The sequence below is a fragment of the Vulpes vulpes genome, chromosome X, assembly GCF_048418805.1.
Source record: "Vulpes vulpes isolate BD-2025 chromosome X, VulVul3, whole genome shotgun sequence".
NCBI lineage: Eukaryota > Metazoa > Chordata > Mammalia > Carnivora > Canidae > Vulpes > Vulpes vulpes.
The window spans coordinates 92,297,781-92,321,413 of record NC_132796.1 but is presented as its reverse complement, the minus strand read 5'-3'; the positions used below and the strand labels follow the sequence as shown (position 1 = coordinate 92,321,413).

The window sequence follows — 23,633 nt, the reverse complement described above, 5'->3', positions numbered from 1 at the left end:
CTGATGTGAGGTGAGTGGCCAACTATCTTCCAGTCTTGCCCTACCCACTCTGAACAGTTACTAAATACTTCTTACATCCATGACAGTTGTTTATGCTGTAGCCTTTGCCTAGAATTCTCAGCCTTGGTCTTGCCATCCCCTTTCACCTAGCCCACCTCCCAGCCTTTAAAATTCAACTCAAGTAGTAGCTTTATTCATAATAAACAAAAGGTGGAAACAATCCAGATGTCCATCAGCTAATGGACATAAACTGTTAGCACATACAATAAATCTCAAAAACATACTGAGACTTTGCACAAAAATACATATTGTATCATTCGATTCATGTCAAGTTCTAGAATGACCAAATTTCATCTATGGTGGAAAGAAAACCGTTGTTGTCTCTAGAAGGGATGGAAGCAGGGATTGACTGGTAAGACTTACAGAGGAACTTTCTGGATTAATGGTAATTTTCATTATCTTAGGGATTTGCGTTTAACAGCTGTTAAGCACTTGTTAAAACTTGGCAAATATATACTCAGAGTATTTCATCAAATACGAATTTTACACCAAAAGAAAAAAATGGTAAACAAGTATTAAACTCCTATGATTGGCATGCTAAATATTTAAATAATGGACCCATGTTTGCAATTAGGTTTGAAATAAAGTTTAGGTAGCCTCCAGGCCTAGTGTGAAGCTTAATGCAGGTCTTGAACTCACAACCTGAGCTGAAATCAGAGTTGGACACTTACTGGACTGAGCCACCTAGGTGCCCCTACTTTGAAATAAATGTTTAAAATGAGATGTATTGATAGATGGATATATGGTAAAGCAAGCATAGTAAAATACATTCATCATAAAATTCAGCATTGCTGTGTGAAAACATACATAATATAAAACGTTGGGGGGAAAAAAACCTGAACTGACGTTATATGAAGATTCCTTCCAGAGCACACCCAGTGCCCCTCCTCTGGGGTCCCAGAACCCCCCACTCCAGAACTGTAACAACTTGAAAACAAAGTCTTATTGGTCTTTGCTTAGCAACTAACACAAAACCAGACACATACTAGACAGTGCTGAAATACTTAGTGAACTTGTACTTTATTGGCTCATTTTCTTTGGCTGAATCATTATAGCTACTAGAATAATCTATCTGACGTGGAACTCACCCATGGGAATCCTTACAAGTCCCCTCTAAGGCAGAGTATTGAAGACCTCCCCTCTGGGTTATCCTCTTCTTTCCCAGTCTCTCAATTTTAAAAGCTATCAACTAGTAACTATTTATGGGTTCAGGGCTCAGATTTAATTTATACTCTTTACAGAAGCCAGGTGGGTAGCATATAAAGGACAATGTTGCTTCATACCATTCAGTTCTACAGCCAGCTGGACTCCTTAAAGATGTTCCACTTCCTCACCATGGCACAATGAATAATATGCCAGTCTATCTTTATGCAACTATGTTATCCTTATGTATCAAATAGTTTCAATGCTCTTGGGATTTACCTTAGCCAGACCACCTGTACTTAAATGCCAACTCCCATCACTTACTAGCCATATAACCTTGCCTAAGGGATTTTAACTTCTCTGTATTCACTTTCCCGACTACCTCCTGATTTAGAAGGTGAGGGGTGCGGCAGGGCGGGGCAGGGCGTGGGGTGGGTGGGTAATGGGATGGGGGATCATAGGTTACTGCATGTAAACCACATTAAACAGTGCCCCAGCTATTAGCTATCATTTAATATGCTTACTTCTGAATCACCAATGACAGAACACTGGTCTTATAATATCTACAAACTAGCATAACCAATGTTCTAGTGCTACAATGATAAGGATTTTAAAAGAGTACAATGCAAATCTTGACACATTGAAGGCAGTGGTTGTTTTAAGTGAATTAGTAAGTTCTTTTTCAAAAGTTGGCTTTCACTCACCTCCAAGCATGAGCCCCTTGTCTAAGGGAGGTTTTATAAACACACATGCTTATTCTCTAGCTCAGCACATACTGCTAATTTCCTTAACACTCCTTACAAGTTTCACTATTTTATTTGTTTACCCCACTAGATCTATGAGGGAGAAACCTTATCTGGTTCACTGTTAAATCTCTAACACATGCCTAGCATATACTAGGCACTCAAATGTATCCTGGATGAACAATGCAAACATTTTAAAGTGTTTAACCCATGCCAGATACAAATTGAAGTAATAATGGTTGCAGGTTTCTATTTTAAACTAATAACCCAATTAGGGATTTAGTCTCATTTAAAAACACATGATTTATTAAAAATATGAAATGGCAATGTTTTCTATAAATTATCCCCACCCAAACATGTTAAAAGCTGTGATAATACATGTTTTTCTAAGCCATTCATAGCCATCTTCCTCCTTTAATTATAAAAGATAAAACATACAACATACTGTAGGTTTATTTTTATTCAAAAAGTTACTGTCTCAAGACATAAATACAAATCAGAAAACAGTACAATTAGGACAATAGAATGTGGAGGACAACAGGTTAGAGTAATATATAAAACATTTTTAGCTGGTTGAAAACAAAGCTGTAAGAACTGCTTTCACAAAGAAGTACTCCTTTCAAGAGTGAGAAAAAAAATCAACTTAGGTTTAAAATCATATATACAGTCCTCTCAGCAGTTCTAGTAAATGCAGTGGTGTGAAAAACAACATAGGCAGTACTTTTTGCACATAACAATATTTGTAGATGGAAAATCTGTTAGACAAGTCTGGTTTCATTTGTTATTAACCATGATTTAATAAAACAATTGTATTGTATCATGATCTTTTAGCTAACCTATGGTTTTTGGCTACCACAGCCCAATGCTTGTTGATTTCTGATTCCAAGAACTGAAAGCCTTTTGGTATTCACCCATCTGAAGATATTCTTGTATTGCAAGCATATTAAGGCATGGAATGATTAAAATAATATACCTCAAGAACTGAGAGACGACTGACAAAAGATAGATATACATGTAATATAAGTTAATATTTTGTTTTAAACGATGTCTAGCTGCCTAAGCCTCGCAAAATGAGTTGATGTCAAAATGGCAAGTAGCCACTTTCTGTTTTTAAACTAATTTATTTGTGAAAGGACATAAAATGAAGTTTAAAGCTTAGCTTTCAAAGAATATTATGGGTTATGAATTCTATTATCCCATCTAATTTACATACAGAGGAAATGTACTGTAACCTGTTAGAAGTATCTTTAACCTGAAGACTGCTTGCAAAGACAGATAGATAAAACAATATAAAATACAAATTTAAAAATCATTTTAAAGCATGAACACTCATGCTTTTTCTATTTTTAAACATTGTTAAACTTTCAATATATTTCTGAAACCTCATAATTTTAAGTTGGAATTTAAAAGTAAGAAAAAACTAAACAAACTGCGCAATTATAAAATCAGCACCAATTTATATATATATATAATTTTATTTAAAATTTAGATCCCTATTCCCACACTCTAATAAGCTGTATAATTTTTGTTTAGAATTTTTCTGCAAACATACTACAATAAGCTTCTTTTATTTGGAGACAAAATACAGTGGCACTACTGGAAGGAATATCACAACATTACATTTTTATCTTAAAGGACAAGCAAACTTTCAGGGTTGATAATGGGATAAGCATGTTTGAGACTGGTTACCTTCTGGCAGTTCACTGCATCTGGATTATTTCTGAAAAGTATAGAGAAGCTCTTGGATTTTAAAAATATCTTAAAATACATTTTAGATGAAAAAATTGTAAAAGTTCTGCTTATAAGTTTACTTTTCTCCACAATTACAATATTTAAAAGAAAGCTTTGTTGATTGATGTTTTAAGCATTTAAATTTAGAATGCTAAAAACAATTCTATCCTATAATTTCAGGGCACGGGAATAAATTCATCCTTAACTTTGTTTCTTGGATGTAAACAGAAATCCAGCAGAGGTCATCATTACTTAGTACACCCAGTAAATAAATGTGAGAGGATTCATGTCTGTACCAAATGCCTCTTTAGATTGTTATATTTTCTTTAAAAAAAGCATGAAATAATTGATTCAAAAGCCAACTAACAGCGCATAAATAAAATATTTACTTTCTAAGAAAAACTGTAGCTTATCATCAAATTGTTTACTTGTCCTTTACTTTTTTCAGGCAAACAAAACTGCCCCTCAATGCACTTGATCTTGGTAAGCATAAGCATGTCATATTCTCCTTAGAGAAAAATCTGTACAGAATTTCACTGTATCTACCACAACTTTATTTTAAAACTTCCTCTTCCACTTAGAAAATGACTTCACCACAGATTTGTGTACTGGTATTAAAACATTGACACCCCAAGAACCTAATGAGAGAGAAGAAAAAAATCTTGTTAAAATTGTCATTCATTTCTTTGTAAAATGTATCTGTAAATGTTACATTAATTTGTTAACACGAAGTTTAATAATATGCTAATAAAACCACTCTGAAAAATCACCCTCCCCTTCAGATATAGAATTCTAAAATTAAACGACCATGACTATGTAATGAAGTAACATCAGGCCTAATCAAGATGCTACTTACCTCACAAATATAAGTGCAGGGACCACATAACATTTATATATGTTTATTCACAACCCTGATGCCTAAATAATCCCTAAACATAGCCACTCATTTGTTGAATCAACAAATGTATGTGCTTCTTGACATATACTCCTGGCACAGGCTCAATGGAAAAAGCTTAGGAATGTCTTGCACACTTGGTCATTTGCACTGTGGAGTGGGTATAGCTTTTAAAAAGGCATTTGAACATGCTAACCAAAAATACCCAAGAAGTCAATACAAATATGTAGAAAATTTAGGAAATCTAGCCAGAATGAGTAAAGAAACTACAAATCTTAAGAAATTAAATAAGTAAGGTGAAATTTAGGCAAAGTAACTTATATTGATGCTTTTTTATACCATTCAAGTTGGTAAAAGAAGGGTAAAATCTTAATAATTACCTGTCGCTAATAACTAAAAAGTAAAAGCAGATAATGAATGGAGAAACTCTCCTTCGTTCATCAGACAAAAACAAGATATAACTTTTAGCTATATATACTAAAAGTTAGGCTATTCAATTAAAAATTCCAGCACTCATTATAACAATTAAGTAATATTTTAAAACCATGAGTTAGTGAGAACTGATTTTAAAGCCAGAGGTAATGAGCTAAGATTGGGATTTGCAAAGGGTTTTTATTTGTAAATGAGGTCTCATTTTAACAGAAGTCACAGAACTCAGGAATCATTCTGATCTGAAGGAAGTATTTTCAGACCAGGAAACAACTATCTATCTGATTACTTAATAATTCATTACAAGGAGGCTGCAAAGTTTTTGGAATCTCCAAAAATAAGAGGATTGATGAACCCCACTTCTTATCTGTCATTCATCAAAACTACCACCACTACTCACCCCTTGTTCTCTTCAACTCTCCAATAAAGTTCAGGGTTCTCCCTTTCTGGTTAGAGTCAGAGATTGGGTGGTTAGAAAATATTTCCACCAAAGAAGCCTAGATGATGTTTTAAAGGTCCTGCCTAGCCATAATATCCTGTGACTCTGGGTAAGGAAAGTCTGATGATGAATGAAAGAATAAAATCTTAGTTAGCAATTCCTAGTGTAGAGTATCTAACTAGAAATCATGTGAATGGGTTTTTTTCCTCTGTACAGACTAGGTTATAAGTAGATTCTTCTACTAGAATATAAAGTTAGCTCCATTAGACTAAACCTTTCTTTAACCAAGTTTATAATACAGATAGTTCTAACATGAGAATCTCAACATAGAAGAATGACATCAATGACACTCTCTCTGTACTAACAAACTACCCGTTTCTGGTGTTAACATTAATAAACACATAAGAATATATTTAAAAAGTATAAATAGGAAGCTTTAGTATGTTGTAGCAATACTGGCCTACTAATAGCAGAAATAAATCAATATTGTTTTAAGGAACTTAATAAACCGTAAATCTTCAGTCTTGGTATATGCAACCCAAAACTGAGCTGCTCAGAGTTTTTATACTACCACTTCTGAATCATGTGGATATTGTGTTACAAAGGATATATTTAAATTTAGTAATAACTTAAAACATCTATACTAGGATGTTTTGGGTTATTTCACTTAGAACTGGGTATAAAAGGGTTTAAGTCCCAATTTTACTATTGTTTTGATGACTCACTTATCACAAGCTTGAGTAAAAACAGATGTAGGCTACTGTATAAAGGCAAACACAGATTTTTACATTTAAAAATTTCTGTTATTCTATTTCTTTAAGTCATTGTTCAGACGGAAGGTAAAGTTTGATGTATAATTTTTAAATTAGTATTAATTTAAATATATATTATCCTAAACATCTATATAAATACATATAAATATACATACATATATATGGTCAAAAGGGTTTTTTTTAAAGATTTTTATTTATTTATTCATATGAGAGAGAGAGAGAGAGAGAGAGAGAGAGGGAGAAACAGGCTCCACACAGGGAGCCCGATGTGGGACCCGATCCTGGGACTCCAGGATCACACCCTGGGCCAAACGCAGGCGCTAAACCTGCTGAGCCACGCAGGCGTCCCTTTTTATTATTATTATTATTATTATTATTTTTTTTGGTCAAAATGTTCTTTAGCCATCTGAACCTTTCAAGATTATTGGGCACTCAGTTATGTGACTGCTGCCATCATGTGGTAATACTACAAAACTACAAGAATAGATATGTGTGCTCAATTTCCTAATTTTAGTAGAAGCAGCTAAACTACTATCCTCTTAGTTATAACATAACATATTCAAAAAGCAAGAGAATGCCAAAAATTCTATAAATAACAATTATTAGGTCCCTATCTGTGGCCTCACTCAGATTGTAGTTTTCTCTAAATGTTGTCAAAAATATACACACATAATTTACATTGCTATTTCATTATTTTAGTAAAGAACACCTTTCTGCAAATCTATTAAATGACTAAGGAAACAAATGCCTCAAGTTCTTCTAATTTTAGGTGAACACATGAAAACAAAGATCTCTAACTGCCCTTATAATTCTGACTACAGTTAATCATGTCAATTCCTAAATTACTTTTCTTGGTTTTTCTTTTAAATGAGGTCTGATTTTAGTTCTGGAAAGTACACAGCAGAGACAGCATGAAATTTTTAAATCAAAGGAACTCGGATCAAATTACTACTCTGACACTTAGAGTTGTAAAACTCTGAACCAGTCAATGAACCACTTCTTTAGTCCCAAGTGTGCTTGAGTGTAATAGTGAGATCCCACCACCTTTCTCACAGGGTTGCTAAGAGGATCCAACTAAATCATGCCTAGCACAGCTTCAGGCACATTAAGTTCTCAAATACTAGCTAACATCTCTTTCATTTCAAGGCGATAGTCAAGGTGAACTAGAATACAAACTCCTGGAGGGCAGGGAGAGCATCAAACTCATTTTAGCACCAAATTCCAGCTCAATAAAAATTGTTGAATTATTACATTTCATTCTATCTACTTGAAAAGATTCTTTTACTCCCTATCAGTCACCGTCTTCACATTTTCTGTAACTGGAAGATACATAATCTTAGATGATCAGGGAACTATATACTTCAATATGCACATCAACTATAGACTTATGAGTAGGCCTAACTCACTTATGCTACTGCAAAAGTATGATCTACAGATCTGAAACTTCAAGAGCACTTGTTAGATGCAGAATCAGAGGCCATACTCCAGACCTACTGAAGCAGAATCTACATTTTAATAAGATCTCCAGATGATTCATGGCTACATGAGAGACTGAGACACATCAACTTAAAGGATCTCAGGGTAACTTAGCTTATCTAAAGATTTCTATACTTGCTGTTCTATGAAACGGTAACTTCTGACTAAGTAACTGGCCTTATTAATAGAATATGTTGATGTGTGTTAGTGGGTCAACATTTTTCCAAGAACTACCTGAAAGCAGATTATAAGGTGAGGAAGGGCAAGGAGAGAATAGTAGAAATTAGGGCATGGAAGGCAAGCCTCAGCCAATGGTCACCCGAGGTAGCAGGTGTTGGGAGGAAGGAGCACAAATGGGTAGACACTAAAAACTGAAAGCTGAGATGGAAGGGAACTTAACTAGTTCATTTATTCATTTAACAAATAAAATTAAACAACTATTACGCTAGACAGAACTCAAATGAATAAAATCATCACTGCTTGGCGTTCAGCCTATTGAGCGAAATGTAATATCCTATTTCACTACACAAATCTGATAATTATCAAAATAAAAGTGTACACAAAGTGTTGAGAGCCAAGAATCTATCTGGAGGGGTCATCAAAAACTTCATAGGAAATGTCAGAACTATTAAAGGATGAATTCCCTGAGAAGAAAAGGAAAAGGACAATTCTGGCAGAGAGAAAAGCCTATACATAGTGATGGTGTCAAGACAGAGTATAGTATGTCCAAGAGGAACAATAAGACTTGGTAGGGCTGGAGAGCAGGATGCAAGTAAGGAAAAAGCTAAGGTTAAGACGGCAAAGGAGCAAGAACACAAAGTCTGTTTGCCACACCGAGAATTCAAACTTTTTTCTTAATGGTAATGAGGGGGAAAAAAATCCATAAAAGACCTAAACTATGAGGAAGAGAAGCAGATTTGCATTTTAGAAAGATGACCCCAAAAGAGCTATAAAGGAGTGCTGTGGCAGTGAGATTAGTCTAACAAATAAAACTAAGCACCTATTATGCTAGGCAAAACTCAAAATGAATAAAATCATCACTGCCTGGCTACTGCAATTGGCCAAGTAAAAACTGAAGATGACTTGAACCAAGACACTGTCAGGGATAATATGGCAGTGGAGACAGATAGGAGATGTACTTAAGAAACAGAACTGACAGTACCTAATAATAACCAGCAACCTCAACTCCCTTCTCTTTATTATCAAACTTTTATTCAATTTCTATTTTTTACCGTGTCTTCATATTATGATTATGATTTATCACTCATTCTATCCATCCATAAATGCCAAGGAAATCTTTATGAAACACAATTCTGATCATGCCACTCTCTCATTCAAAATCTTTCAATGGGTAAATCAAGCCTACAGGAAAAGTCTAAATTCATTAACATAACACTCAAGTCCCAGTTGGCCAGGGATTCAAAGGTACTTATAATCTGTCACCACCACTGAATCACCCCTCCTCTCTCCCTGAAATCCCTCCTGCCTGCCTCTTTTTCTCCTGTCCAGTTGTTTTTATCCATTCTCAATGGGCTGTCCCAGCTCTTTAATCTCCAACTTAGGGATTTGCTTGTACTTTTGATTTTGCAATCCTGGGGTACATTTAAACTGAACGTACTGATTCATCCATAATTGAAGCTGGATCAAAGAAATCAGGTTTCAGTTCTGTTCTTTCTCGTCTGTTCTTTGATGGTGGCTAAAGAAAAAGAAAAGGAAGAGTTGACAATTGCTCTATCTATAAACCAGGTAGCAGCTAAAAATATTAAAATTATTGTTAAGTGTTCACATGGCATATGTAATTGCAAGTGTACCTTACAGTATCTTAAATACTATGTATTTAAACAACAGAATGCATAAAAATACAAAAGCAAACCATTGAAAAAATAAAAATAAAAAAGCAAGTAATTCACAGAAAATTATTCTCAAAGATGAAAACTAGAAAACTCATTTCTGTTTTACTTTAAAAATGCCATTCTCATATCATTTTCTTTTAAAGGTACCAAATTACAGTATTCTGAAGAGAAGCCATATTTAATTATTTCTTCCTTTTAAGGAGAATACAGTATGGTATTCCAAGAAGTAGAATCAGAAGACTAGCTTATAGTAAAAGTCTCAGCTTTACTGCTTCTTAGTTTTGTCTCCTTGGATGGGCTAATTGTCTTAAGTTTCAGTATCTTCCATCCTCCAAACCTACCTCATAAAGTTGAGTGATATATGTAGCAAGATGAAATGCACAGAAGCATTTTATATATGATAAAGTCCTACTCCTATTATGTGATATGATAATAAAGAATCTACCCTCATATATAGTTGTTAAATTTCCAAGTTTAAGTAATTTTATTATTTAACATGGAAATTTGTGTCAATAATAGGTAGTATCAAGGAACTAATGCATTGTTTTGATAATGGCAAATAAATGGAAAATACGGTAACTATCATACCTGATATAATAGTAAGGAAAAGGTTTTCTTTAAATTGATATATTCCTAAATTAATCTGAAAATTTACCATCTTAAACTAAGAGTTAACACCTTCTTCAACTTTACCCTCTCCTCAATCCTTCTCATATATCAAAATACGTGGCGACTATTTTACTTACTCTTTTTGCAAAACTTACTTCTCATGGAAGGTATTTCCTCTAATCCCAACTTATTTCCAAAAGATCTTAAATGAAAATCTGACAGAAATCATTAAGTTCTTACCAAGTCTATATCCATGGTGTCAAAATCCATTCCTTCGTTAAGATCTTCAATCCTCCCTTCTGAGGACATCATAACATCTTCAACAATCGGCTCTTCATCATCTTCCATTAGGCTTGTACCACGTCGACTAAAGAAATATAAAACAAGGTCAAGATCTGAACCAATGTTGTGACTATTAATATACTGGCAGCAACTATGTAGCTCTCTATATTGAAGTGTAATGGAAAATGATGGAATTAAAGGTCAGGGAAAATGATTAGGCATTGATCATGTCATCAATGATGTCAAAACCCCAATGTTCACTTGTCTAAAAATGCGAAGGAGTTGTTTATTCTACATTACTTTGATACATTTAGCTTGATAGTTCTGATATCCCATATAAAAGTTCAATGAGAATTTCCCACATGGGAACAGACAAGATACCTCAAATCCTTTTTGAAAGTAGGCAGGGTACAAATTAATAAACAAATATAAAACAGAGACCAAAGAAATGACATTTTCAGAATACATATATTTTCACTAATATATATTAATTTTACCTATCACTCACTCCTTCACTCAGTCCCTAATTTGTGCCAGGCACTCACTCACTCATTCATTCACACAGTGCCTACTATGTGCCAGGCTTCTTTTATGTCCTATGGATGCAAAAAAAAAAAAAAAAAAAAAAGATAAATAAGACATAGTTCCTGCCCTCAAGGAGCTCACAGTCTACTATGGGGAGAAAGAGATAATTAATTGTAATGGAATATGAGAAATATCACAAGAGAAGTATGTATCAAGTGCTAAAAAAAAATTTGTAAGAGATTAATTCTGCTTCAGGAAGAAATGAGTAACATTTATACTGATTTTGTCCTATGAAACTCAAAACTAAGACATATATAGAATGTAAAAAAGATTCTGTATGTTATCACATAATTAAAAGGAATAAACTCAAATTTCAAGTTCATAAATTAGCCCAGATCAGCATGAAGGAGTCAACATAACAGTGAAATTGAAGGTAACTAACTAGCTGCCCATTTTGGCTAATATAGCTTTCTTTTCTCACTCATTTATCAATTCCCACCACTATCAAAATCAATTATTTACTTACAACTTACACAACACTATGTTGACTTTTAAAAAATAATATGAAAATAAAACATGATGGCTAATCCAGGCTACCTGGACAAATATGTTGACAATGGTCCCTATTTTCTAAGAGTTTTAGACAGTAAATGACAATTTTACTATATTCGGTAGAGGCAAGTATGAAGGAAGTTATGTGTGCTTTGTGGACCATGTTACAGAAAACCAGAAATCCATTCTGCATCTCATTTGGAGTAGAAGATATGTATGATATAAACTATAAAAAAATGAAGAGATAACTTGGAAGTATTTTCAGATATAGAGCAGATACCATTACAGAAAAATCACTGTAAAACAAAAATATTTTAAAGTCTCAGGCAACAGACCACTTATGGCACAACCACCAAAAGAATCTAATGGTAATAATTATTTAAACGGAATAATCTCTTATAGTCACCTGGGGAAGTTTATCTCTTAAACTTGTAGAATTAAAGCAAACTACAAACAAAAGAATAATGATAAATGGTACTGAGTAATGAGATGCTATGGAAGATCTTAGGGACTAGAGGAAAATTTTCAGGGGAGAGATACAGACCAAATGACTGTATGGTAGAATTCCAGATTGTTTGAACTGGTAACTGGTTGGAAGCTAAGAAATCAGCTTGTTGAATTATGCATGAAATAATGTATTATGGGGCATGTGGCCACAGAAACAGAAAACAGGAGGTAGAACCAGGTCATATAGATGATGACAGTATTAGACAAGTTAGGATCAGAATCTATATATGCAATAGAGTGTATTCTATCTGTAGAGGTTGATAAGATCACTACAGAAATAACTAAAGCAAATTTTAATAGGTTACCACTCACGTGGTAAATGATCATTTGTTAAGAAAAACAGGTGCAATCCTCATCATTTAAAAACCAACAAAATGAAACTTAAATTTAAAAAGGTAACAATTACTATCTCCTAATATTAAAACATATACCACATTATGTTACAAAGTTTTCAAACTCAAAACTTAATCAGAATCATTATCATCCCCTTTTTGTACCAATCATCTAAAGAGTGCTTTTCTGCCATGTCTTCTAGAGCTCAAAGCTAGTAAAGATTCATAAAAGTTTCATACAGATTCCAAGAAAGAACAAAGTATTTAAAAGTTAAACTACAATTTCTTTGCATTGGACATTTATTTATTCAATGAACATTTACTTAGCATTTTTACATGCCAAGTACTAACAGGCAATGAAAGTGGTCCCTGCCCTTGAGGAGCTCACAGTCTAGAGAAAGGGATAAGTTCATAAAAAAAATAATTACAGTACAATGTGGTGCTTTAAGAAATATGAATATACATAGTGTTATGGGAGCATAGATGACCACAGCTTCACTTAAGGTGACACCTGAGCTTATTCTTTTACAATAATTTTACTGGTTGCCAAGCAATGGGGGATAGGATACTAAAATGTAGGCAGGAGCCATATTTTGAAAGATCTTGCATGCCATGAGCTAAGGAGTTTGCACTTTATCCTGTAGAGAATGGGGAGCCATGGGAAGGTTTAAGTCAAAGAGTTACATGACCAGATTTTATTCAACAATAGTAATTTCTGATGGCAGTGTGAATGATGGAGCGGTGATGGGGAGTGAGGGGAGGAGTTTGGTGAGAGGATAAATGTGAGATTTGAGGGAAGAAAACAAGTTAGCAAGCTAATACAATGGTTCAGATGAGGGATGAGGGCCTGGACTAAGCTGGGGAATCAATTAAGGTGTAACAAAACTGGATTTTTAGCTATAATTCTGTGTACCAAAATAAACAAGGATTCAAATTTAAACTTTTCCAACAGATCAACCTAAGATTGGTCCTTTAGCTAACTAGTGAATATTTAACTTTGAATGTTTTCTTCTGTTGGAAAGACCAAATTTTAATTCCTTGATTATTTCAGCTTACTCTAAAGAGTTTGCTGAAATTTTTAGGTAAGGCACACATTAAAATATGTTAAAATGAATTAGTGAACTTCCTAGACTCAGACAATAAGGCACTCTCACTTACATGGCATGCTGAAGATTAGTTCGCAGTTTAACATAGCTCAATGCTGCTCTCTCCTGCTGTTGCCTTGCTTCCTCGTGTTGTCTTTGAGCTAACATCCATGTTACCTGCGTGCTTCAAGGAGAATTTTATTCTTCTTTTAACTTAACTTTTTTCTATGTAATTAATAAAGTTATAGTACAGAAAATGATCAAATGTACTTACTTATAATCAAGAGGAGTTTGATGATGTTCAGTCTGCATTGGATAGACACTCATGAAGCTATCCTCAGGTCGTAATCTTTTGGGCTCTCTCATAATCGTTGAGGTGAGTTGTGGCGTCTGCATCATAACTGGGGTGTGCAGTGTTTGTTCTCTGCTTAACCACATACTGTCACTACTACTGCTTTCTTCAGCTAAAAGAGAAAATTAATAGCAATTAAGTTCAGTCACTAATTTTGACTATCCAAAATATCTAATATAACCTGTTCAGGTCAACAAACACCTGGTTGCTTTCCACATGCTAGTGCTTGAAATGGGGATACCAAGATATGTAAGGTGCAATCCCTGTCCTTGGAGACAAAGAAAACACACACAATGACAACAGTGTAGTAGTGCTATAAGAGAGGGCAGCACAGGTGGAATGGGAGCAATGAAAAGGATCAGAGTCAGCTACCCAAAAGTGCCTTCTAGTTAGAGTAGATGCTGTGTACACTGTGACAATTTCCAGGCAGGGGGAAGAACATAAACAAAAACACTGAGACACAAAACCATGACAACTGAACCACAGAACCATCAAGAATTCATTCTTTTTTTTTTTTTCAAGTCTAAGCCACATTTATTTGCACATATATAGTAATGGCAACAGATACTCCAAATTCATACAAATTTATAAAACAACAAAGTTAATAATCACTTGGTACACTTGTGTGTTATCTTGCTTACAGATTCAAGTGTAGATGAACTTCCTTCATTCTGTAAACTTTCATACTATACTTAACAATTTGCTGATATTCAGCAATTCTTGACCTGCAAAAAATGGCAATTTCATATGGTTCAAACTAAGAGTTTGATGCTCCTAGGGTAAACGGCAAAAGGTAAGGCTGAATAAAGAGGCATGAATCAATTTATGGAAAGTCTAAGCTGTGCTAAGGTGGCGGGAACTACTGCCAAAGGTTTTATGGAAGGGAAGCAATGTGGAAGCTACATATTTTAGTCAAAGTATGTGGTGGCAGTGTAGAAGGTGGACTTAAGAACAAAGATTAGTGAGCAAACAGGACAGTTAGGAGGCTAACTGTATAGCCCAGGTGAGTGAGAGGTGGAAACAGGAATGGATATGATGGAAGAACGACTCCTAGTTTAGAGGATGCTCACCAACTCCAAGGGGAGCACAAATCCATATACGTATTAAGCACTGGACCAAAAACAGATTTCACACCTGCCAAAGCTATTTGTTTTCAAATCTGTAGATGCTGCCATGATTAATAAAAGACAAATTCACATGCAAGTGTTACTGAATTCATAGTAAATTTTTTAAAACCACTGATTTGGGAGGTGAAACTGATAGCACCTGATGACTTTCAGGAAAACTACTTTATTAGAAGATTACACATGTGCATACAGATGTGTTTTTAAGAAAAGAGGAAAAAGGAATATGTACTAGTAGCTAATGCCTTAGACAGACATAAATTTCATAATCTGAAATATAATTACATCAGCCATTAAGTTCTACAGTGTTTAGGCTCTAATTTTGCCTTCAAAATTACACTGATCTGGCCAATCTATCAGTAGCCATCCTTTCTTCTTTTAACTTACTAATGCCCCAATTTCTATGTCTTTTTTCAAAAACCTAAACAAAGAGTATTGACTCTTTCTATAAAAGTTAGATTTATCTTCAAGATGTCATATAAACTGGGTGGCTCAAGTTAATAAACATCTGCCTTTAGCTCAGGTCATGACCCCAGGGTCCTGAGACTGAGCCCTATATAGGGCTCCCTGATCAGTGGGGAGTTTGCCTCTCTCGCTCCCTCTGCCCCTACCCCTACTTGTGCTCGCTCTTTCTCTCATCCAAATAAATAAAATCTTAAAAAAAAGGATGTTATATAAATACCAATTCATTTGTTCTCCATGTAGTCTAATTAAAAGGAGAGCTTTGATGGCCCAGCATAAATCCATTAACAATCAACTATTTGTTCAGATGAGAAAAACTTAAAGTGATGTGCAGGAAACATCATCTTTTAATCAGGTAGCTTTTCAACTTAAAAACAAAACAAAACAAAACAACAACTTATCTTAACTTCCTATAGATCATTAGCCCTAACTATTTTAACTGGTCAGGGATACTATAAAAGAGATTTCCCCACAGACTGGAGATGTTGGGATTACATAATCAAGTCTAAATCTAAAGTTGTACCAGTTATAAGTTTATGCATTTATATTACTGGACAAAAGACAACCACGGGACAATGAAGTATTGAACTCTATATACCTGATGTTGGCTGAAGAATTATATGGCAATTAGAATATATGGCCCCTAAATCTTTGACGTTCCTCACAATAAGAGGTGGGGGATTATGTCCTATCCCCTTAAAGCTGGGCCCTGATTGCTTGGTCAAGAGAATATGGTAGAAATTATGCTGTGCCAGTTTCTGGCCTTAAAAAACTGGTAGCTTCTACTTCTTCTCTTCAGGTATTTGCTCTTGGAGCCCAGTCACATGCTGTGAGAAAGCCAAACAGCCACATGGAGAGACCACATGTAGGTGTTCTAACAGATAATCTAGCTTAAATCCAGGGAGGAGCTAGCAGCAGATATATATTTAACTGAAGGTGCCTCCACAGAATTCATCACCAGCCTTTGAGTCTTCTCTCCTGGCTGAAACATCAGACATCATGTCCCTGATATGTCCTAAGTTTTGGGGTAGTTTGTTATTCAGCAATAAATGAAACAAATGTTGGCAACTATGCTAATCTGTTTAAAGGTTCCAAAGGAGAGGAAAAAAATCCCCAGGCCCATTACAAATCAACCCTATAATAGTGCTAGGAATCCAAGAGATTCAAGTGTCATACTGCATTCCTACTTCTAAGATTACAGACAGAATTTATATCTCTATCAAGTTCTTCATGATAAATGACCTCTTCACAGAAATTCGTAAGTGAGAACCTCTCTGAATCTGCTGTTCCACACTTAAACTAGATAATCTGATCTCTTAGGTAACAACTAGCTCTATAATGCTGAGTCCATATCCCTATACATATAAAATATAGCATCGTGATTAAAAAGCAGAAGTTCCAGCCTGAGACTGTCTGGCCAGTGAATAGCTGTGTGACCTTAGGTAAGTTACTTAACCTCTCTGTACTAGTTTTCTCATCTGAAAAATGAGGATATACCTATAAAGAGCTTTAAGAACTGAGTTTATGTATATAAAATGCTTAAAACATTCAACACATAACTGGACACACTGTACAGGATACTATTTAACAACATGTATCTCAAATTTAAAACTAAGGTGAACCTAATGACAATTCAGTTGTTAAACAAACATAAGGGGTAAGTATAAAGAGAATGAACTATGTTCTTACTGAGTGCAAGCTGCATGCCCTCAACTACTTTCCGTTTTCCTGTAGATGGTTTTGATTTTTTACTCCGCACAGTTGACCCCCGACTGCTGATTCCACTAATGACTGACATGGTGTCATCATCACCACCAGCTAGCAAAGAATTTCGGTAAGACATCAGTGGAAGCCACACATCTTCTCTTCGGAGTGACATCTGAAAGGTCATGAACTTTTCCAAATAAACATACCTTAAAAACAAGTAGAAACCATTAGGCTTTAACGCATAAAACTGCCATAGTTATTTTCCCCCTTTTTATTTAATTCCTCTCTAAAATAATCTTAATGTTCACATACCATAAGGAACATTCAATGATTTTATTATAATTAAATGAAAAGTAAATTAGAGTGAAACAAAACAAACATTTCCTCAAAGCATACAGTAACAACTGAAGGATGTTAGTGTTTTCTAATATGTTTCTGTTCTATTCTAACTTTACAGGTCTTTTGCAAGAAGAACAAACCCAAGGCATATTTCTGGAAAGAGGATTAGATTTAAAACCATGCAATTTGGGTTCTAATCCCAGTTCTACCACACACAGCTGTATAAGCATGGGCACTTTACTTCACAATTCAATCTTGGCCTCATCAGTACACTGATGAGCAATTTTGTATCCGTCAAGATTCTTCATTAAATGAAATAATCCAGAGCATTACAGCTTAGTATTTGTCAAGCAACCACTATGTCACTAGGCCCCAGCACTGGGGATTGGTGCAAAAATGAGTAAGATATGGCTCCTATCTGAAAAAAAGTTTCAGCCTGATGGAAGTCATACATTTACCCTTGGATTCAAGTATCACAAGGATTCTATGGCTGATATGTAATATAGCAATCAAAATTCAACTAACATCTGTGTGACTACTTTTGTGTTAGGCATTTTTCTCTTGGGTTCTTCAATTTTATTCTTATAATCCTGGGAGGGAGATATTCTCATTTGACAGATGAGGAAGCAAAGGATAAGATTGAGAAAGCAATATAACCATGATTCAAATCTCAGATTTTTGACACTAAGAGTTCAGTGCTTTATTATCTATTCTTCAAATACATGAACACAAATTTCATCAACTAACTTTAAAGTGCAACGCAAATAATCTGCTGTCTTCATAATAACTAATTCCAATCAATTCAAAATCACAAGTATTGAACACCATTAAAGAGAAAGGATAGGAAGAATCAGTTACAAAGATACTGCATGGTGTTCGCTTGGTATTTCTTAATTATATTTCAGCTATACACAGTAGTACAGTACTCCTCAAAGTATGGATTATAATACTGGCTGTCAGTCTAAAAACCGGTACCGATCTGTGACAATATATGGAGCTTGAGCCAAAATATACTCACGGGTAGAAAGATTTACAAATATGTATCTACCACATAGCTTAACTGAACATTCCAGATAAGGAGCCCTCGCTGGTGCTATTTTTCTTTGTTCTCTTCCCAGTTCACAAAGGCTACTGACCTGATCTTACATCCTGACACATACTTTTATATTTTTAATATATATTTTTTTCCTCAAGTTTTGATTACAATTTCAGTTAGTTTACATACAGTGTTTAGTTTCAGGTTTAGAATTTAGCGATTCAACACTTCCATACAACACCCAGTGCTCATCACAAGTGCTCTCCTTAGTATTCATCACCTATTCCACCCATCCCCTCACCCACCTTCCCTCTGGAAACCATCAGTTTGCTCTCTATAGTTAAGAGTCTGTTTCTTGGTTTATTTCTCCTTTCCCCATCCCAATCACCATGTTGGTTTCTTTCTTAAATTCCACATGAGTGAAGTCATAATATACTTTTAATATATATTTGTAAACATTATAGAACAGTTTTATACTTTGCCTTTTGTACTCGACATTATGTTTTAAATAACCATTTTTGGAAAAGTGGCATCACCTAATGCTATGGTGTTAATCATTTTCCAATATCTAAGTATATCAAATCAACATATTGTACACCTTAAAATTACACAATGTTAGGGGCACCTAGGTGGCTCAGTCGGTTAAGCATCTGCCTTTCGCTCAGGTCATGGTCCCAGGATCCTGGGATCGACCTCCATAGCAGGCTCCTCATTCAGTGGGGAGCCTGCTTCTCCCCTCTCTCTCTGCCTCTATCGCCCACTTGTGCTCGCTCTCAATCTCTCAAATAAATAAATAAAATCTTTTAAAAAATTACACAAGGTTATATGTCAACTATATCTCAGTAAGTTAGGATAAAAAATTTTAAAGATGAGTGAGATCTGAGGATCTAACTTATTATTAATGTGATGATAACTGATGATGCTATATTATTGTAACACTGTAAAACTGAAATTTGCTAACAGAGGAACACTTAAGTGTTCTAAAATTTTTTTAAAAAACAACAGGGTAAATATATGAGATTTAGGATGTGTTAATTAACTTGACCAGAGGGAACCTCTCACTATATATATATATATATATATATATATATATATATATATATATATAAAGTCATCATGTTGTACACTTTAAATATATTACAGTTTTGTTTATTATACCACAATAAACAGACAAAAATTAAAAAAAATTAATTCGGATGTGTGAATCTTATTTTAATCCCAATTCAATCGAACTGTAAAAAAGCCTTTTATGACATGAGACTATCAGAAATTTGAAGAATGGATGGTTTAATAAAATTAAGGAATTAATATTTACTTTGAAAAAATCTAACCATTTTGACTGCTTATGATATTCCCTTGTATAAAAATCTACTGATGTCATTTTCTAACTGATGGATGTTAAGTTCCTTTGAGCTTTCCTCTATTCAGACAATGTGATGGTCAAATTCTTTTATGGTACTCCATGTACACACATGCGACAGATTCTGTAGGTTATCTACCTATGAATAGAATTAATGGATCATGAGGTAGAGAGATCTTAAACTTTACTAGACATTGCCATATGGCTCCACAAAGTGGTCTTATACCAATTTATAGTCGTCAACGATGTATAAAAGTTTCTTGCTCCGTATCTTTGGCAATGCTATGAACTATAAAGACTTCTTAATTTTTGCTAATCTGCTAAGCAAAAAATGGTTTTTCATTGCTTTAATTTGTATTTCTTGGGACACCTGGGTGGCTCAGAGTTTGAGCGTCTGCCTTTGGCTCAGGGCATGATCCTGGGGTCCTGGGATCGAGTCCCACATCGGGCTCCCTGCATGGAGCCTGCTTCTCCATCTGTCTATGTCTTTGCCTCTCTCTCTCTATCTCCCATGAATAACTAAAATCTTTTTTAAAAGTTGTATTTCTCTGATTAATAGTGTTAATTATTAACTGGGATAAATTTATATATAATAAAATGCACAGAACTTAAAGAGTACTGTCAGACCATTTTGCAAATAAATGCAGTCATGTAACATACATCAAGATAAAGAACATTCCTATAAAGTACCTTTTGTCCCGTTTCCCATTCAAAAACCCCAACACTAAAAGTGTCCACTACTGTGACTTGTATCACCAGGGATTAGTTTGGTCTGCTTTAGAATTACATGTAAAATGTATACATCTTTAAATGCAAAATACTGGTAGACTTTCAGAAGACTTACATATACTGACTTATTCATATTCCTCTGCCCTTTTATACCTCAAAGAGGGGATGAATTTTGAGAATTTAACTGCATTCGTTGGGCTCTTTTAGAACATAAGTCGCCATTTTAGGAGACTACACTAGAAAAAATATTGTCTAACTGGCCTACTAAGGATATGACTAGTAGTTAAAACAAAAAAAGATAAAAAGGAAACCTACTTTCCAGTATAGTCACAGCTTAGTACACAGGCTAAGATGCTCTTGGATGAATTACCAATATTATTGTCTGTTAAATGTTCCCTTCTTGGTTACACTAAGTGAAGAATGCAGATGAGGATACATAAAGCATTTAAGTTACACCTCTAAAGCCACAACTACACTGTGAGGAGAACATACAGAATTAAAATGGAGTATAATGCATAAAATATAGTTATAATCCTTAAATTATAAATTTTCTAAAGTATAAAGTTTTTTGTGCATTAATGTAATCCTACGGTTCTAATCTGTGTGTGTGCAAAAAGGATAAAAATCAAGTATAACAATTCATCCTTAAGAATTTCAAAACAAAATTAAATAGAATATTTTTAACAAATACATACACCGTTCTTTTGTCTTGTCGGAGAAGTTTAGAAGAAAATTCACTCAGGATATCAAGAAATGCCAAATTTAAAGGTGGATGGCTCTCTCCTTGTGGGTTAGGCTCTTTAAAAGCAAATTCTATGCCATCTCTGCAACAATAGAGAAACATTTAAAGGAGTACAATACAAAATTTGGTAACTTAGGCAATTTCTCTCTCTAGTTTCGTTCCACTACTAAGATGTTTTCTCTGCCATGCATTTAATCTGAGGAATAAAGAGAATAAGGAGGCTATAGTGTAAGAATGAGCAAATTTACATTTTATGTCACTGTTACTTTAAAACAAACAAAACAACAAAACCCCACAAATATAGCTATCATTTACTTTGATTGTGGTTTGGTTTATCTACATTCTTTCCTCAGGTCTCTTCTCCATAGAAAATAGCCCAAATTCTCTCATGTAATGATCAGTACATTTTCTGTATTTTTCAGGACATAAAGGAGACCTATCATAACATATAGAACAAACTTAAAAATAATTATTGGAAACTCTTCATAATGACCCATTTAAGAGTATGTTTTAAGAATTAAACTTTACTCACGGCCTATTTTAACTATATTTACTTAATAATACATACTTCAAATCAAGATAACACCTCAACATTATAATCATATACTCTTATCAAAAATGTAACTGTGTAAAAAACAATCCAAATTAAATTGGGGAGAAAAGAAGGCAGGCTACTACATGAAGAAGTAATATATTACCTTCTCAGGATAATCACTAATCACATGTGTGGTCCTTAAATACTACCTACAATTATCATCCAATGTATTATTAAAAGGCATAAAAAGGAATTTGAACCTCTACAGCAAAGTGAAAGGAGAGAGTGAATTAAAGCTGGGGAAAGCATGGGACTAACTTAAAGAGCAGAAAAATATCTGTAGGGAGACATTTAACATTTTTATAACTAAGTAAGCAAGGACTAAAAGAGACACAAATCAAACAGAGAAATTTCATAAAAGAGTTTTAGTTTTCCCAAAGGCCAGGCTCTTCATCTAGAATTAAGAAATAAAGAGATTACTGACCATGTATTGGATATGTTAAAACTCTAAAATATACTCATATTTGAAAGTATGATTGATCAACTAAATTACATGCCCCAAATTAAATCAGATCATTTCCAATTTTGATAAGGCAAAGAATATATGCAGAGAGAAAGAAGGTTGCAGCTCAAAACAAAGGAAAAGGTCATGACAAAATAGAAAACAGAACAAGAGAAAAACTGAATCAAATCTCAAAAATTTCTCTACCTAGCAGTGAGATTATAATAAAAGCTGTTAAGAGAGTTTATAATACCTGATGAATATATGTTGCTTTTCTTCACATAATGTATAAAGATTCTGTATTGTTTTAATTAAAGCAAAGATTTTCTATAAAAGGAGTTTGAACCCTAACACATGTGTTAATGGAGATATCATTATTACTGTTCTCAAAAAGACAATAAAGCATCTATTGAGTTTGGTTATTCTAAATAAGGGATAAATAAAAAAATTTCATGACTAAAAAACAGGAGAGCTGAATAAAATATTTGGAGATTACTTGTGTAGCATAGCAATGGCCTCTCTTGTTTTCAATTGATCAAGTCCAAAAGTTAAAGCAAAACGTCGAGCAAGCTCTTTTATGCCGCTAAATGTTGAGGATGATCTATCAAAATTATAGCCGTTTTCCTGTATCATTTCATTAAAAAGCTGTTTGGAAAGAAAGAAAGGATATTAAACTTTTGTTATAATTATGGATTACTAATATCTTTTAAGATCACATATTCTCTATTTAAAATATACTAGATGTTCCATAAATGAAGCTTTGCATTTTATTCTAAAGCACGGATTTTTTTAAAAACATGACACAAATGACCAAAAATATAGTACTTCATATATTCAGACCAGAGGTAGTTACTGACATCAGAAACTCTTAAGGTTAGTTATGACACAATCTATTCTGCTGGTGTTAACTGAATATTAAAACAGCATATAAAAATATAAAGAAAAAAAGAAATCCACTCAATTATTAGGCAACTATGCTATTATTTTACATTTACATGATAAATCTTCACATCAAGATCTTTCATCCTAAGTAAGCACAACAAAACAATTTTTCAACTACCAAATGGCCAAGGTTTTTAACAGATAATGGCTACTACTGATAAGAGTATCGTGCAATGAGTACTCTGACCTGCTAGAAACAAACTGAGATAACCTTTCTATAGAAGAATCTGTATTGAAAGCTGTAAAATTCTGATGTCCTTTGACTAAGCAATTCTAATTACTGCCCTTTATCCAAAGGTATAATAATATTTGTACATGATACACAGGTACAAAAATGTTTTAGTGCTATCTGTAATGGCAAGGATTACA

The 23,633-nt window shown here is 34.1% G+C and overlaps 1 protein-coding gene across 21 annotated transcripts in view; it reads right to left on the bottom strand.

Annotated features, from left to right (window-relative positions):
* Window positions 1–2,388: 2,388 nt before the first annotated feature.
* STAG2 (STAG2 cohesin complex component) overlaps window positions 2,389–23,633 on the bottom strand; it is a 136,940-nt gene continuing 115,695 nt past the window's right edge. For 11 of the 21 annotated variants that reach the window (XM_072744219.1, XM_072744210.1, XM_072744213.1 and 8 more), the window contains 7 exons: window positions 22,819–22,967; window positions 21,239–21,367; window positions 17,062–17,285; window positions 13,709–13,898; window positions 10,392–10,518; window positions 9,308–9,385; window positions 2,389–4,315 (listed from right to left, as the gene is read on the bottom strand). In XM_072744219.1, the coding sequence (XP_072600320.1) occupies window positions 4,292–4,315; window positions 9,308–9,385; window positions 10,392–10,518; window positions 13,709–13,898; window positions 17,062–17,285; window positions 21,239–21,367; window positions 22,819–22,967 (921 nt within the window). In that variant the 3' untranslated portion in view covers window positions 2,389–4,291. Of the gene's footprint in view, window positions 4,316–9,307; window positions 9,386–10,391; window positions 10,519–13,507; window positions 13,619–13,708; window positions 13,899–17,061; window positions 17,286–21,238; window positions 21,368–22,818; window positions 22,968–23,633 lie in introns of all 21 variants that reach the window. The other 10 variants (XM_072744209.1, XM_026017871.2, XM_072744205.1 and 7 more) reach the window with 1 other exon arrangement.